Here is an 18,240-nt window from a genome sequence, read left to right on the forward strand (position 1 = left end):
GCATCCATCTCCTGAGATCAGTTTTGCAACTTCTAGTAATAAATCTAAACACATATGATAAACATAACACGTGTTCCTGCTGGCTTCATTTGCATCACCTGTTTTGCCTTGCAAAAGCTGGTCTTCAAAGATGAGCCATGTCAGAAGTCTCCTAAGATCAGGGACTGTATCTGATTGAAGGGAGAGGTCCTGAGGCAAGAGGGAATTTTACAGTTTGCCTGCTAGTGAACAGAGAGCAGAAACGTGAAAGTTATCACAGGATTCCCCCTGGACACGCAGTCTGGAAGGAGTTCACCAGCACAGGGACACCAGCTGGTAAGTCTGGCTCCTGCTCCGTCTCCAGCTCCTCCCAGGCCTCCAAGCAGCTGTCAAAGGGACCTATGCGGAAGACCTTCTCCAGTGTTAGAAGAGCAGTGCTGGGGATTCAATTACTCAGAGCTTCAAGGAAAAAAAAAAGAAAAGAAAAAGAGTACGGACAAATGTAGGCAGAACAGACAGAAGTCCAATAAATGTGACTTGGCAGCCACTGCTTTAATAGTGGGAAGATTATTTTTATTCCTGTCAATTTAATGGAGAGAGGGTATTGTTTATAACTGTTTTCTATTCAAGAAGGTTGCAGAAATGGGAAATTAACAACTTCATCCTCTACTAACACACAGCAAAATTTTGTCCTGATGTAACTACTTCTGGGGTTACTTCAATGTTCTTAAGGCACTAAGATATCTTCCTCTAAATGTGTGTACACCCAGGACCAGTGGAGGTAGGACTGCAGGAGGCAGCGGGCCCACAGTCAGAGTCTCAAAGAACACCGTGACAGCAAAAAGTATGAAGTAAACAGACAGTCTAGTCATTTTAGCTGGAATATTTAGTTACAGACCTAACATTTCGCTTTCATCCTACATGCTATTTAGAAGAGAGAATCTGTTCAAAGTACAACATTAAAGATGTCTAAATATAGTCAAATTAATAATTGACATGATAATCTTCATTAGCAGATATTTGCATCTACCCAGCACAAGAGTTTTCAGTTTACACACATCACATCACACTCATCGCATTAAATTCACATTCACCCTGCAGACAAAACAGCACTAACTGAAAGGCACAGGCACGGCTGCACAGGTTGCAGTACAACACGATTTCAGACTGCTCGCAACGTCTCCCTGCAGGACGGCTGCTGCCTTGAGCAGGCACTAACCCACCTCTCAGGTGAATCACTGTCTGCGTCCTGGGTGCTCGAGCTGCTCTGGAGCCAGGAAGTGAGCGGGGAGCGCGCGCTCGCCTACCCTGGCATGTGAGTCATTCCCGGGAATGAGAGAGCCAGTTGCTCCAGTTGCTCCTGGCCAGGGGAATTTTGCCTCTCTGATCAGGTACCACAAAAAAAAGCAATTGGAAGCAAAGAAGCTTACTTCCAGATATGGTTTATTTAAGTACCTTATCGCGAGAAATACTCTCATGACTATTTTAGTTTCAAGATGCACTCTGGAGGAGTCTAAGGCACTTTCGAGATGCAGCTAAGAGGCAAATGGAAGGCGACAATGGTGACAGGTAAGTGATTTTTGATGGTCTGAAAAGCATTTGATAAGTTGTTCTCTAAATCTTCTTGCTCTTAATCAGCCTTAACTGAAAAGAAAGTGGGAATTAAGATGCGGTTGCTGAAAACTGGACATGGAACCATAAACGGAATATCAGATCCATTAAAAATGTGAAAAGGTCTCAAATAGTGAGACTTAACTAATCTTTTATTCATTCAATGGCAAACGTCACTTGTTATCTTTTTCCCAATGGCAAAAATTTATATATATTTCTCTTAGTTATTCCTTCTAACATACTATTCAAAGTGCAGTAAGGTTCACGGTTTTAATAATTTATGTCTTGACAGAGCTTAAAGTCATATCAAGTAAGATTCAGTAAATATAACATCTGAATTTGATGTGAAATGTTTGTATTCTATCCTTTTTGCCTCTTTCAGTAAAGGAAAGCATAGGTGAATTCTCTTAATTACATTATACAGAATGAAGGTTTCTCTTCCTTCATACTTCACTCCGATCATGTTAAAACTTGTCAGGTTCACTGGAAAAACCACATAGCTCTGAACTAGCAACTCAAACTACGTGTCTGATTAGTCTCAAAGTTAGGGAAATATATGGGGTACTTTCAAAAAACCTATGTCATTTAACAAGCATTTTAGATTGAAGTGATTATTCTTAGCTACGAACAACTGAAAACAGCAGTGCAATTGAAGGTTTAAAAAAGTTTATATTTTATATTTAAAAAAATGGCTTGGCGTTTGTGCTCTATGGGGACTGCAGACATCCGTTTGTCTTCTCATTGCATAGGCTTGGTCTTGTTCTGATAGGGCTTCACACTTTTTTCCATCTTTTTAAAGAAGATTTTGCAATCTCCCTGTTAAAAGGGAAACCAGGAAACATTCAGCCAAGGTCACTACCTCACTTCCAGAAGTGCAGGCCCTGTTTGCATGGAAGCTGCCGGCCGTTCTCTGGCTGGGAGCCGTCCGGCATTTCCCCGTGCCCCCGCTCTCACTCCCCTTCACCAGCCAGGCCTCGCCCTGCAGGGCCACCATGCTGCCAGCTGCAGCCTGCGCGGGAAGACCTCCAGCCCGGGGACAACCCCATGGTGGGGAACGACAAGGATCAGCTCTCGCACGAGAGAGAAGCTGAAGGGCGTGAATGGATTTTAGAGACAGAAAGCATCTGTTTGCATTAGGGGCGTGTGAGAAAAAAGCAGCCCATTTTCAGCAGCACCGAGCCGCCGTTCCTGCCTGCCCGCCTGCAGAGGGTTTATTTCCCAGCACGGCCCTGCTGTCTCACCCTCCGCGCCCTCCCTGGCTGCCGGGGCCTCCCCAGGGCAGGGTGGGGAGGAGCGGGGAGACCAGCTCGCCCGGCACCCGCGCCCGCAGCCCGGCCTGCGCCGGCACGCACCCGCGCCAGCTGCTCTGGGCAGGCGCCCGGGGCCCACACCGAGCACCGGGCGGCGGCTGCGTGGCGGCGGCTGGCGTTTGCCAAGGCAGCCCTTCGCTGGCCCAGTGCTCGTCTCAGACAGGAAACCTGCCACACTTGCTGCACGTAGCCTGGGATGAGAGATACCCAGACAACAGCGGCAGTAACAGATGGGAGAGTCCTCCTCCTTTTACGAGGAGTCGCAGCGCAGTTTTGCACAGCGGAGTTCAGAAGGGCCTCCTCTCCTCCTCTTCAGCCACATGAGTGCCAGGGAAAACCAGTCCAGGCACCTGCGGTAAGACTGCAGCAGGAAACTCAAGGCATGAAATAGTTATTAAAATTCTGGAACCAAGTGAAAACGTGCCTGACGTACACCAGTGGCTACTGATCACCACACTGCCATCACACGCCAGTGCTCCACCAAGCTGCCAGAGACACTAACCCAGGTGCTGCCAAGAAAGTACTAGAGGAAGTGAGCAAAGTCCCACATTTCAGCTGTCTTAACCCTTCCCAATATTAAATACCCCAGTACCTTCTTTAAAAACAAAAAAACAAACAAACAAACCAGGCCCTGCATTACCAAAAGCAGGTTTCCACATCTGACCAACACCAAACCTCAAGAGATACAAGTTATCACAGCATGCTACAAGTTCTTGGTTTTACTGGGGAAAATGTTGCTGACACAAGGAAGTGACAACTGATAAGGAGCATTATAAATTGGCCTTGTATCACCTTCTGTGCAGCAGTGGCTTCTGCCACTACAAGGAATGGCCGGGAGCTGGCAAAGCAGCTGGGCCAGATGACGAAGAAAAGCCCTCTGGGTCCCACATGCTGAAACCATGCCCAGGATTTGCAGTCTGTCGATTTCTGAGAATGGCAGACAGGCTGAGAACACTTCATGAAAAATCAGGGTTGCAACAGGCTGAACTTCTCCCAGTCATACCCAAAAATCCCCACGTCCTTTTCCTTCCTTTTTGAAATACTGGTTTTGCTGCAAGTAGCTAGCATGGTTAGTCCCATGTCACAGCAATATATACTAAAGCACAGAAAAACCCAGCTGACTACAGTAAATGAGAATTTTTTGCCCTTTTGCAATGTGAATTAGAATTGCATATTAAAAAATACTAGAAATTGTTTCAATGCAAAGTAAAATACCTAAAAGTGAGGCCAGAATTACATAAAAATAATTGACATTACCTACACATGTGTACCAGTACTTTTATTTTTAACTACAAGATTTTTCACAGCATCCCCTGTACACCTGAGAGACGAGACAGGTGTACAACAGCCAGAGCTACAACAGATGAAGGTACAATGCAATCAATCACACATCTTCATTCTTGTTTCCAGACCTAGACATCATCTTGACTGTTTTTAAAGTTTCAAGTTTCTCAGCTTACTGTTTTTCATTGCACAAAGCCAATAACCACACTTAAAGCCTAGCATGCAAGAAGCTCCAGCACAGTAGCCCGAAGTCGGGGTCTCCACCTGGAAGAGGCAGAGGCCGCCTGCCCAGCCCGGCAGCAGCTCCCCACGCCGGCTGCCTGCTCCTCGGGAGGCAGCTCAAGGCCACCCAAACACCAACTGCTGAAACTTCATCACCAGACTGCTTACCGCCTCAACTGCTGTGTTTATAAAACTTTTTAACTTTTAAAAGACTGACTTCAGGATAATAAAGTATATAGGACAAGTAAGGAACAGCCCATGGAATTAAAGGAAATTAACTGACAAAAATTTCCAGGCTGCCTATTGTGCCAAGAACAGAGCCCACAAAAACACAAGCAGAACAGGAATAGAAAGGCTGGGGGAGAGACTTGTGAAGAGATTAAAAGAGGGAAAAGTTTAAGTTATTCTGGGCAAGTACATGTAAACGTGAAGCTGCTTCTGGCCTCCCCCTTGGAAGGGAAGACTAGAAACGTGACCTGGCAAGGGAATAAAAACTGCATCTTCCAAGCAGCAAAAGAACGGCAATCCAGTTGGATAGAAAGGGGACAAAGTTTGCAGGTGACCAGACTGGGAGGACCGGCTGATACACCAGAGGACTGTGCTGCCATGCAGAATGACCAGGACAGGCTGGAGCATTGGGCTGACAAGAACCTCTTGCAGTTCAAAGGGAAATGCAAAGTCTTGCCCCTGAGGAACAGCCCCAAGCACTGGGACATGCTGGGGCACCCAGCTGGGCAGAGAATGTCCTGGTGGACAAGCTGAACCTGAGCCAGCAAAGTGCCCTTGCAGCAAAACAGGCCAAGAGCCTCCCGGGCTGTGTTAGGTGAAGCACTGCCGGCAGGTGGAGGTGACCCCCCCTCTGCTCAGAGCTGCTGGGGCCATGCCTGGAGGATGGGGCTGAGCTCTGGGCTCCCCAGTACAGGAGAGGCGTGGAGCTGCTGAAGAGAGACCAGCAAAGGGCCACAAAGGTAACTAAGAAACTGAAACAAGCTGCTGACAGGAAGGGAAAGGATGAAACTGTCTCCAGCTTCATACTCATCACTGGCATCCAGATGCTGACATGATGTGAGAGATCAGCTAAGACGTGTGGTGTGGTGAGGGGAAGGATCCAAGACACCCGGCACAAGGACAAAGACACTAAGAGAGCCAAAACAAATAGGTTGGTGTTTTAAGGAGCTGAAAAGCAATTGCCAGACAAACAAAGGAAACTGACAGGGACCAGGAGAAGAGATGGAGAGGCAGAGGGCGACCCAGTGGTGGTGCTGGGGGAGAGGCTGGGACTGCGCTGCTTAGCTTCAGAACTGCCTCCACACCAAGCCTTGCTCAGAGCGCAGCCAGTGGAAGCTGCATCTTGCATGGCAGATTCTTAACAGGGGTTCAGAGAAAGCAACTTAATAGGGCTACAATACAGCTTCTCCTATTGGCAGGTTTTGCGCAACCAGAAACAACCATCAGCAGCATCTTCTCGACAGAAACAAAGGAAACATTCCAGAGTTAATCCTTTCCTTCTTCCTAATTAGAGGCTGCCATACTGGAAAAAAACATTAATTATCCCAACTCTGCCAACCACTGCATTGTCCTCTCTTCATTTTCACATAAAAATAATAATAATAGTAGTAATTGCAACACTTAACTCCTCTGCCACCAACAGCCATTTACCTGCTGCCCAGTGGGGTACCTTTGTTGGCAGTTCTCTCCTAAACCTTCATGTAAAGCAACTTCAGCCTGAGAAACAAATTTTAGCACTACACTTCATATTATGCTGCTTTAGAAATGGCAAAGTGCTGGCCACCAAAGAACCGATGCCTAGAATCTTGTCACTCTCCCCCCGACTTTTTGAGTGTAGCAGATTAAAAATCTCAAGAGAAGTGTAATTGACCTGAGTGCCCCCAGCCCTCTAGGCGCCCAGCAGCCCTGCAGAGCAGAGGACATCTGCTTCACAAAGTTACACTGACCAAAACCGAAGAAAATGTATCTCTCAGTATTTGAGATTTGCACCTGCAAGGCTTAGAATCAAAACTTTGTTTCTGTTTGGCACAAGATTGTCCTCTGCTACACAAACTGGCTGGACATAGGTATGGTACGTTTACCTTCATGTACAAAGGCTTAAGAAGGACTAAAACCCAAACTTGAGTAAGTGATTGCACGTGGGAAGCTCTGCAGTTTACAAGAATAGCTGACAGAGAATTTTTCTCACGGCCAGCTCTTGAGCTAAACGACCGTGGAGAAGGAAGTCCCCGTTAGCCGTGTGAGGGGACGGCTTCCTCCAGAGCAGGTGTCGGCACAGCGCTGGGCACAGCCTTCCACGGGACAGCTCTGCTCCTGAACCATTACTGTCGCTAGTCTTTTATTGAAGACCGATGGATAGGGCAGGATAGGGGGTCAGCCAGACACAGCTCTGCCACGAGCTGAAGGCAGATGGGCAGCAAGTTTCACCACAGCTGGTCTGGGGACGGGATGTGCTGCTGTTCAGAGACGCGTGAGAGAGAAGTCTGGGATGGAGGGGGAAGTGCAAGGAGGAACCTGAAAACCAAGAAGGGGGTTTTGTATTAAATACTGAGGCAGACAAGAAGCTTTCTGAGCCAAGGCGCTGGTTCCTGTTTCTGGGTATGACTAAGCAGATGGCACAGCTGAAGACGGTTGTACCTTCATATTGCCTCTTTGCAATCCAGCTGGTTAGGTGCTGCAGCGTTTCTGCTTTACGGAGAACCAGCAGACACGGCTGGCACACCTCTCTGCCAGCAGGCCCCCAGGGAGGCGGGCAGGGGGAGCAGAGGGCACGAAACCCCGAGGAGGGCTCCCCGAGGAGGGCTGCTTTCAACCTTCTCCCAGCCAGCCCACATTAAAGCAGTCCCCAGGCTGCAGTGGCCGGCATGTGACAGCCAGCCCAGCCAGACAGGCAGGCAGCTGGCAGGCAGCACCCCTTGGCTCGCTCAGCCCTTGGCCGGCAGGCAGCAGCGAGCAACCCAGCCCTCTATCGCCGCATTAGAAACCAGCCGAGGTGGGCCCCCAGGGACCCCGGGGCTGGCCCTGCTCAGGCAGGGGCAGCTGCACCCATTGCTGGGCATCTTCCTCCACCTCTTCTCCGTGCAAGCTGTGCCGGTGTCTGACCGCCCTCGCTGCAGAACAGCGACTCCTTATGCTCAGGTGCGGCCTCGTGCTTCAGCTTGCGCCCGGTGCCTCCTGCCCACGCAGCGGGCACCGCCGAGCAGCACCCGGCTCCCTGCAGCAGTGCCATGGGCAGCAGCAGGCTGCCCGGCGCGTGCCCTGGCACCACGCGAGCTCCATCAGCGCTCACGCTGATGCCAGTAGCACGGCAGAAGAGAATACCAGAGAAACACCAGAGAAGAGAAGAGATAACATTAAGGCTTGCCCAAGCGATGCAGGAAAGGAGTGGCAGGAAATACCAAAGAGAGCGTGTACACAGGCTCTGTACCTGCCACTTGTCAGCTTGCAGAAGCAGTGTGCACAAGTACACTGCAGCCTGCACCAGTGTATTTTTTCCAAAAATCTTTACAATTAACTGTCAGTGATTTGGTTCTGATGGGCAACAGAAAAGAGCATAATTGCAGCCAGCCAAGTACAAATTGAATAAACTGCCCCACATTTCTAATGCTTGCTTTAATTCTGCCATTTACCAGACTTTATGCTGACAAATGCAGACTGACTGGCAAGGAGTGACACCAAGAAGTTAGGTGCTTAAATAAACAAACATCACTTAAACTCCGCAGGGCTATGAGCTAGAATATTCGTTCAAGTTCACAAAGAGAATTTTCTAATTTTTGAGAAGTTGCAAATAAGAGATGAAAGAAGAATAATTAGATTTGAGGGTACAGAATTTCTTTAAATAGTGAGGCAACTCAAAGCCTTAGTCATCAGCAAAACCATGCAGTCATTCTGTACCCGTATGACACTGAAATATGCCATTCAGCCTATTACTTCATTTCTCATCTGAGGCTCTATCAGTCATGCATATAAACCAGTCTATCAACATTAGCAGTACAGTATTACCTCATCTGTAAAACAGCATGTAATTAACCTGCATTTGCTGCAACTGACAGCCTTTAGGGGAATGATAGAGAAAAAAACCAACCAAATATATAAACGACAAGAAGTATTCTGGTTTAAAAAGCTACCTGAATAAAGGAGCAGCTTCTAAGGATCCTAGCAGAACACATTTGTATGGAAGTGTGAGGCAGGACGTTGGAGAAACATGGTTAGGATGAAACTGGTCAGAAGAAATGTGTGAAGAACTGGAAAAAGAGTTAAAACCCAACCTTATCCAGCACAGAAATACCACATTCAAACAAGTGAAAAAGTCTCTGTTGGAGTGCATAATCAGTGAACGATTACAAAATACCTTAAAATGTTCTTTGAAGAGAAGATGGTCTTCATTCACCGTTCCAAGAGAACATTTTATTCTGGAGAAGAGGAGGCTCAGGGGAGACCTTATTGCTCTCTACAGTTACCTGAAAGGAAGCTGTGGGGAGCTGGGGGTCGGCCTCTTCTCACAGGTAACTAGTGATAGGAGTAGAGGGAATGGCCTCAAGTTGCACCAGGGAAGGTTCAGGTTGGAAATGAGGAGATATTTCTTCTCAGAAAGAGCAGTCAGGCACTGGGACGGGTTGTCCAGGGAGGTGGTGGAGTCACTGTCCCTGGGGATGTTCAAGGAAAGGTTGGGCGTGGTGCTTGGGGACATGGTTTAGTGGGTGACATTGGTGGTAGGGGGACTGTTGGACCAGATGATCTTGGAGATCTTTTCCAACTTTTATGGTTCTACGTGAAAAACTGTGAATTCTCCATAGGTGATAACCTTCATCTAGTTCCTCAAGTCTTTATCAGAAAAACTGGAGCTCTCAGAGCCTAGGGATACACCAGGTTTGACTCAGTTGAGCCTTGATCTCTCACCCTACCAGCGTAAATAACAAAGCCATGCTACTTAATGTGCTCTATCACAGTACTCCTTAGCTTGATAGACTCTGATGGGAAACTGAACACCTTTGGACTTCTGAGCCTAAAGCAGGATTGTTTCTGTGCATCCAGAAATTTGGTCACACAACCAATTCTGCGCAGCAAGGACCATCATGCCTGCGCCTCTCTGCTGCCCTGCACAAACCTGTTCGAGATATTAAAGCTTAAGAGCTACAATAGCGTAAGGGAAAGTCTGTAACACATAATTAGGGCAGCCAATAGTAGGTGTCTTCTCTAACCTCCACCCCATGCATGCACGGAGGCCTCTCTGCTGAGCTCAGCTGTGCTGGCAAGGCAGGATACACAGTGCTGCTAACATGGGTTAGCTGTCACAGTTTGTATTTGTGAACAGTTCACTTGCTTTTTCCAGCCCATGCTCTACTGGGAATTTTTTGGAATATGTTTTAACATTAAAACCATCAGGAATAAGATGATGCAGAGACATCCATTCGGGGGCTAATTGGTCTGCAGGAAGAAGGAGCAAGCTCCTACTATGGTTTCAAGGTGACCTGTACTTCTCTGGGCAATCTAGCTGTTCTCACACCTTCAGCAGCCAGGAAGATGCACGTGGCAGGGACTTCTCATGGCCAGCGCTCTGGTCAGGAATCAGCAAGCCCGTATGGGATCTGCTAAAAGAAGTGCTGACTTGAAAAGCTTAAGAGAAGGGCTGCTGCTGCTTCTGCTGTCCTTGCTGCACCTGGAAGGGGAACAGAGCACGGGGACCGAGTGGCTGGGCTGCTTCAGCAAGCAGAGGTTTTGCATGGACTGGGGAGATAAGCAAACTGCACCCGAGCAGACCTGTTACAGGGCAAGCACGGGAGCCGCGCTGATACCATCAAACCTGACAGGCACAGCTGGGCCCATCAGGAACTGGGGACTATATTTCATGCCCCAGAGTGGTAAGATACATGCCTGTCTGGGGAGAGCCTTCTGTGGCAGTGATTTACACATCGCTGGTCCAAGTGATTGCAGTCAGTCCCGTGCAGCAACGTTCAGCTACAAAATTACGGACTAAATCCCAGCACTCAGACTAGTGGCTTCAAAACACAGTACATACGAAACAGAATGCTGTCCGCAGTGAGGAAGGAAACCAGGAAGGTCCACCAAGAGCAGGGCGTGAAAGTCTTAAGTTGCTGTGGATGCCCTCTCTCTGCTGACAGTAAACCCCAGGATACAGATGGGAAAGTGAATGGTGCAAGCTAAAAGGAGAGCCCAGACAAAAGCAAGGCTGAGATCACATACAGCAAGAGAGCTTTCTCATCAGTGTCAGAAAACACCTTTTGGGATTATTTCTTTTTTGGATGCAAGTCAGGAGACAGAACCTTTGGAGAGTGTTGGGGCTGTTTCTGTATAAAAATGTGTTGACCTGTTGTCAGACTTGTGCAGTCTCTTAGTGACAACATCCACCTAAAAGGACAGAGGCAGAGGCGCAAACGGGCACAAGCCTCTTTTAACAGAATTTAGAGCAATTTCCTTTGGGACCTGGAGTAACTGACAGCCCACGAGAAGCTTGTTTAGCACAGATCTGATCCTCAGCTCCATCGAATCCTACAGCGTTTCCCAGGGTTACTGTATGGGAACACCGGAGCCATCAGTCACCCTGCTCTCAGGCAACACAACTGGCATTTCACCAACTCCTCCGTGCCGAGGATCTGGGAACGCACTTGCCTGAAGAGCCTAGAGCAGGGAGCTTTCCAGGGACCGGGACCAGGAATTACACAGACTTAAAAGGAACTCTGAAATGCAGGGAAATAGGCTTCTATTTGCATAAGATAGAGAGATATGCATCTTTTCATAAAATCACTTGTCCTTTTGATCTCAGTGCCTCCTGGGTAAAAAGGGATAGCTGTGAATTACAAACAACAGCACGAGTGATCGAGATTTTTCTTATTCCCTAGGAAGAAGGCTACTGCTTCTCAGCACATCCCTCAGTAGAAGACAAAATACCTAAAATACCCAACAGTCCCATTAGGGACCCCAATTTTTATCAGAGCAAATAATGCCATACCAAAAGAAGTCAGACTGAGAAAAAGCCTAAAATACCAGAATCACAATTTTTACTGAGGCTTTAAGATGTAACGATTTGCTTTACTGCCATCTAGTGACTGTTTAAAACTTTTTCACTCCCTGTCCCTAATACAGTGATGATCATGTAAAACAATTTAGATCTGCAAAAAGGCATCAGTAATTTTACCCTCTGTTCACAGCCATAGGAGAAGCAGTCCTGTCCTGCTGAGGTGTGAACTATTTAGCTCTAGTTTTCTTATCAAAACTAGTAATCAGAAAGTGAAACAAGGAAAAATTGTTGCACTCAAATAATACAAGAATAAACAAATCATCTGGGATGTTGCCTTATAAATTGATACTGTCAAATTTACTTTATGAAGCTTTTTAACTTCAAGAAATAAGAAGTTCAAAAATAAAGTCTATAAAAAGAAAATAAGCTACTGTCAGGAATCCGGCACTGAAATGTCCAAGATAAAACAAACAAACGGGACATCCAGACATGAATTGTCAGGAATAAGGCCAAGCCTTTATCACAGAGTAAGGAACCAGCTGTAGTGGCAGACCAAAGGCACGAAGTCCTCCAGCCAGCACATTCCGGTACTTGGGAGACAAGCTTTGCCTGCTGCAGGAACCGGGGTTGCATGTTTGCATCTCCTTGTACACTACGCTATTTTTAAAGCCTAAAAGTGTGGTGTAGAGATACACACCTACACAGTACCAAAGCCAGGACCAATTCATGGCCAGGTCATTAGAGGCTCATTAGTCAGACTACATTTTTCTGCACAACTTTTTGAGAAAAAAAAAAAAAAAGAAAGAAAGAAAACAGGCTTTAAGAAGTTGAATACAACATACTTTCAAAGAAGTTAACAAACTTTAAATGAAGTTTTCTTGGACAAACTCCACAAGATCATGAGGCTGAGGACAATACAAGTTTGCTACCCAGTGACACCAACTGCTGGGAAGCAGAGGGGACAAAGCGTGGCAGAGCTGACCCCAGTGTGGCCGCTAGCCACTTGCCTGGTACAGAAATAAGGAGGGAGTGAGGAAGTGAAACCCCAGAAAATATTACCTGAGGTGTTTCAGCAGTGATAAGGAACCAAACCACCATGAAACAAGCTTTTATTAAACATCATTTGCAAAACAGTGAACAATATCTGTCAATGGGGTTCAAGGAAAATCATCTTAACTGAAGCAGATGCAGAGGACTGGTACCTTCAAGCCTTAAAAAAAAAAAAAAAAGAGAAGAGTTGGGATTGCTTAAACACAGCAAATGAAGTCTCAGTAAATACAGAAATGTCCCTCTATAAACAGAGGTACAAGTATCAGAGGTGGGGAAGGTTTCATTAAATGAAAGGCATTGGTGCAGGAACAGAGATAGAAAGTGGCCACAGAGATCCCCAGGTTAGAAGCTAGAGTAATGTTTCTAAGTATTACAGCAATAAAGCTCCAGCACAGCTGTGTTAGTGAGGCAGAAAAAGTGAAATAGCTTTACAGTGAATGCATGGGCTTACAAAAACTAAGCTCGCAGGACTGCCTGCAGCGATGCAGCAGATGCCCAGCTCCAAGTGAGCAGCGGTAGGGAAGACCCTAACAGCAGAGCAGCTGCGCAGCCCGCCAAGGCCAGCCGTCAGCTCCACCTCAGTCCCTTCCTAGGGAATTCTGGCCAATACTTGCTTCCCAGAGCTCTCCATGCTGCAGAGAGAAAGACGGGAACTTCTGGTTTGCTTTAACTTCAGTCTTTTTCCCCAGAATGCGGAGCTGACACAGCCCCTGCTGACTCCAGGACCTGCGGCCGCCAGTGGGACTCCTGAGAGGTGTTCCAGCTGACGACCTACAGCACCGCAAATAATGGGGTACAATTTGTCCTATGGAAAACTGCCAGGTAAAATAATGTTGGAAACTGAAGTGCTGAATACTGAAGTATTACTACCAGTTCCTACCAACGTTTTAAAGAAATAAGTCATTTCAGAAAAGGTTGTCTGAATGCTGCCATGTGCTGCCCCTGTGGGTTGCAGTCCCGGTTCGCCACGCAAGTTCAAAGCACAAATAATTTCTTGATGGGGAAAAAAAACAAAACAAAACAGAAAATTTATAACAATCTGAAGTTTGCTCACAAATATTTATATGTGAAACCTTAAAATCCCCAGAGGCTGTGATTTTTAAATACATTTAAGTAAATTAAGTTTTAAATTATCATTTTAATAGGCCCAAAGAGACTCTCCACAGTCCTGTTTCTTGACAAACATCAACCGAGCTCAAACGTTGTCTTCTGCCAAGACAACCAAGAGTGCACACCCCGCTCTTGCATTAATTCTCCTTGCACTGCTACACAACATTCACACCCAGGTGTCAGTAACATCCTACGGCTTACTCAGGGATATCAGCAGGGATAACCCCGCTGCCAGCACCCTCCCTGTGCCGGCACCTCGGCGCGGAGAGGCAGCAGCACAGGCCTACAAAATGAACGCACATGCCCTGCTTCGTTCCCTGATTAGGTGACTTAGGGCAGGATTTTATAAAGTCACTGCAAATGCCCATTATCCTCACATTTATCAAGCTCATTTATCAAATTTCTTGTATGGAAACACCCCTCCTGAAAACTTTGGTAATGTACAGAAGAAAATTATTCCTGAACTGTTAGGAAAACAAAACAGGAGCAGGCATGGTAAGAAGGGATGAAAGCATTAAGCATTTACAACTTTAACTTACGACTATCTTCATACGAAATAGCATGGTACAAAGCACGAAAGCAGCACATTAAGTTCACCGAATCCTATTAAAGGGCAGGAGGGGTGCTTATGAGTATCACAAGAACTGCTCAAATGGACATTCATTTACTCACTGCATTTTTCTCCTGTTGTAAGTATTGGCAGAGGCACTTTGTACTCCAGCAGGAAGCAGCAGCCATTGTGCTCAGAGGCTAAAAAGCCACAGATGCATTTACTTTAACACATGCAATACTCAGGACTGCTGTTTCAAGCTCAGGTTTTCTGAGCTGGTTGACCTGAGCAGCCTCTGGGATTGCCCAGAGAGGTGACATTTTCTAGAGGACAGTTCTAAAACTGCTCCATTTATAAAACACTAAAAACATACTTCAAAATTGTTCTTTTCCGTAGCTCCTATAGATGACCATCTGAGCCAAGACGACAATACCTCATCGAATCACACAACAGGCTTCCTTGGGAACTCCACGCAGAACGAATTCACGACCATTGTTCTGCCTGTGCTTTACCTCGTCATTTTCTTGGCAAGCATCCTGCTGAACGGCCTAGCAGTATGGATTTTCTTCCACATCAGAAATAAAACAAGTTTTATATTTTACCTCAAAAACATCGTGGTTGCAGACCTCCTTATGACACTGACGTTCCCATTTAAGATAATTCAGGACTCCCAGCTGGGACCATGGCACTTCAACTCGTTCCTATGCCGATACACCACGGTTTTATTTTACGCCAACATGTACACCACAATTGTGTTCCTCGGACTCATCAGTATTGACAGGTATCTGAAAGTAGTGAAGCCCTTTGGAGACTCCAGGATGTACAGCATCACCTTCACTAAGATCTTATCTGCCTGTGTGTGGGTAGTTATGGCTTTCCTAGCTTTGCCAAATCTGATTCTTACAAATGGCTACCCGACCAAGAAAAACATAGATGACTGCATAAAACTTAAATCACCCCTGGGAGTCAAATGGCATACAGCTGTCATTTACATCAATACCTGCATGTTTGTAGTGGTCCTGATAGTACTAATAGGATGTTATATTGCAATCTCCAGGTACATTTATAAATCAAGCAAGCAATTCATTAGCTCATCAAGCAGAAAGCGAAAGCATAATCAAAGTATAAGGGTTGTAGTGGCTGTATTTTTCACTTGTTTTCTGCCGTACCATTTGTGCAGAATACCCTTTACTTTTAGTCATCTAGACAAGCTGCTAGATGACTCTGCACATAAAATCTTGTATTATTGTAAGGAAATGACGCTGTTCCTCTCTGCATGCAATGTTTGTCTGGATCCAATAATTTACTTTTTCATGTGTAGATCATTCTCCCGAAGGCTGTTCAGAAAATCAAATATGAGAACAAGGAGCGAGAGCATTAGGTCACTTCAGAGCGTCAGACGGTCAGAAGTGCGCATATACCATGAATACACCGATGTCTGAAGTCACCCACACAGAGACTTTTGCTAATTTCTGAGAGTATTTGTATAGCATGTAAATAAAATGTATCTTTGAGTATCTGACCATGGATGTTCATTAAGAAATGTGCAGACATGTACAGCTTTTTCATTTCAGCTTACTAACATCTATCTTGAATGTCCAAAGCCTGGATTCACACAGAGATCAGGTTCACTTCAGAAGGATTTGTGGTTTTTTATTTTTTTTTAAATTTGTTTTGTTTTCTTAAGGTCAACAGAAACTAAAGAAATCCAATGTCAATATCTTGTAATTTAAAGAATGTTCTCATTAACCAAGAGAAGCTCTTTTCCCTTATGGCTCAAATTCCAATAATTACTTCAGTCTAGTAATGCTCCTTTATTTTCATTTCATTTTTAATACATTTTTCACTCTTATTGATATTATATCAGTTCTTCCTTTCTGCTTTCTAGTAGAAATACTTTAGACAGTAAAATTGATATTTTCACCTAAAATAGTTACTGAGAATGTGAGAACGGCAAAAAATTTGCTTAACAAATAAAAAATGCATGGGTTGTACTGGCGATGCCAGACACTGAAGCCAGACAAAAGGCATCATGTGCTGCAGTTACGGAGGAGGAGGAAGAGGGTGACCACTGAAGGTGCAGGCCATGCCAACCCGTGCACACATCTGTTCCAGAGATGGGGACAGGGAAGTACTCATACCCAAGGGTGGTTTCACCACTGGCAAGCCCAAACCACAGCACTGCTCTTGACATGGACCATGGCTGGTGAAACGGTGTACAGGGTTTGTTTTTAAACACAGACAACGTCAAATGTCAGAGAAAACGTTATCAGAATGGAGCTACTTTTGCTTGCCTAGTGGCACTAATGTCCCAGCATGAGAGGTTCTGGAGCCCCACGCCTCACATGCCTTCTCCCCGAGCCCGACGGCCCCGACAAGACACAAGGACGTGATGGACAGCGATGCGGAGCTGCAGGCAGGTCCAGCAGAGCTGGGCGTGCTCTCGCCTTGGAGCAGGGTCTCAGGGGACTGCTGCCAGGGGACAGGAGAGCTGCAGGGCTGCTCCTGTGCAGATGGCGCTCAGCTACCTGCCGACAGCCCCTCGGCTTCTCCGCTCCGCTGCCTGCGGCGTCAGCAGCAGCCTCCTTTCCACAGGTCAAGCCTGCTGCAGCACTTCTCATCCCTTTTCAAAATATCAACATGAGAAATTCAAATACTATCCTAGTTTAGGTCTTTTCTCAAAAAACAAAACAAAAAACATTACTTCTTTAGATTCTCACTTCCCTCATGCTAAGGGAGGGCACAACAGAAAATATTCGTTAACTGACTCGCGTGTGACAGAACCGAGCAATAGACACGAAGCTGAAAACTCAGTTTCACAGCACTTTCTGTGCCTGCTTAATAAAGCATGAATAAAACCTAAGGTACTAGGAAATTTTGTTCAGAATTATTTATGTTGGCTGCTTGCAAATCTAAAAAAATCAAAAAAAATCAAAAAACTAACAGGGTGTCTGATAAGCAGGTGAAATCCTCTTTCGGACAGTTCAGGCAGCACCTCTAGGCTGTTATTTCACGCTGTGGGACACACAACCAGACTGGAGGAAATATTAAAGGAGAGCTTCCAAAGCCAAGGCAAGAAGAAAGGAGTAATACAGGACCAACGCAGAATCTGCTGCGTGAGAAAGAGTTGACTAATGACTAAACTACTCAGGAGAAGAAAAAAGTCCTGAAGAGTCCCCACCAGAGCTCACGCTGACTGGGACACTACAAGCGATTTCCCCTGGGCCCGGGGGCCTCCACCATGCAAGCAGCCGACAGCGTTCCGGAGGAGCAGTCGGCAGTCAGGAGCTCGCAGCGGGCTGTGCCAACATCCCCGTGCTCATCACCATCAGCTCGTCCCGCCGGGGGCACCAGGTCGGGCAGGCTGCAGGGCACACCGTGGAAGCCAGGTGGACCGGGGCTGAGCGAAGTCCATAAGGCTGCAACAGCAGCTCCTCCGCCCCGGGAAGCGCACGGACCTTGCCGCATGGTGCAGAGGTGCAAGCACAAGTTCCTGCTCCTCTGACAGCTGCGTTTTATGAAGACGGGCAGCTCTCACTGAACAGGGCCGGCGCACACCCCACGTGCCTCCTTGCCCCAGGAAGCCCCGAGAGGAGCTGGAGCTGACTCCAGCCAGCACAGAGTGCTGCGGGTTCAGAGCACGCCAAAGCAGAGCTGGGTGGCTGTGGGCGCACACCCGCGAGCGCCGCCCGCAGCTCGGCAGCGCCCAGCAGCCCGCAGGCAGGACCCCACCGCGAGGCTTCTGCTCGTGCTGCGCAGCCCCGACAGCCAGCACGGGGAGACCTGGAGGGAGAACGCATTTGGCCTTTCAAGGCCACAAGGGTGTGTTTGAATTTAGGGCGGTCAACTGAGCAATGCTTACGTCCTGTTGTTTCACTGGGGATTAAATCGGATTTGTTCAGAGTAAAAGCTCCTCGTAAACTAAACAAACAGCCAGCTTAAAAAATGTAGATTGCAAGGAGCTGACGGGTGTTTTGAGCAATGTATTTTTGATATGCATCTTATGCAACGTAGTGAAATTGCACAAACAGAGGATGGCAATAGTCCATCATCAAGTGCCTTATTCATATAAGGACTTGCCCTTTAGGATAGAAAAAAAATGAAAATGCAGCTTTCAAATAAGAAAGTAAGATATT

At 46.6% G+C, this 18,240-nt stretch overlaps 2 protein-coding genes across 21 annotated transcripts in view; one reads left to right on the forward strand and one right to left on the reverse strand.

Annotated features, from left to right (window-relative positions):
- MED12L (mediator complex subunit 12L) overlaps positions 1–18,240 on the reverse strand; it is a 140,052-nt gene that overhangs the window by 60,014 nt on the left and 61,798 nt on the right. The window lies entirely within an intron of this gene.
- GPR87 (G protein-coupled receptor 87) lies at positions 461–15,735 on the forward strand. Its single transcript, XM_040567371.1, has 4 exons — positions 461–1,370; positions 1,469–1,548; positions 13,134–13,266; positions 14,501–15,735. The coding sequence occupies exons 3-4, from the start codon at positions 13,233–13,235 to the stop codon at positions 15,544–15,546; spliced, it is 1,080 nt and encodes a 359-aa protein (XP_040423305.1). The 5' UTR covers positions 461–1,370; positions 1,469–1,548; positions 13,134–13,232; the 3' UTR covers positions 15,547–15,735.

The sequence above is a fragment of the Cygnus olor genome, chromosome 9 (genome assembly GCF_009769625.2).
Source record: "Cygnus olor isolate bCygOlo1 chromosome 9, bCygOlo1.pri.v2, whole genome shotgun sequence".
In the NCBI taxonomy this organism is placed as follows: Eukaryota; Metazoa; Chordata; class Aves; order Anseriformes; family Anatidae; genus Cygnus; species Cygnus olor.

Excerpts from the sequence above, each read along its gene's own strand:
- GPR87 (XM_040567371.1), top strand. The coding sequence starts at position 13,233 with ATGGGGTACAATTTGTCCTATGGAAAACTGCCAG. Across the intron at positions 13,267-14,500 it reads GTCCTATGGAAAACTGCCAG|CTCCTATAGATGACCATCTG; the intron begins GTAAAATAATGT and ends TCTTTTCCGTAG.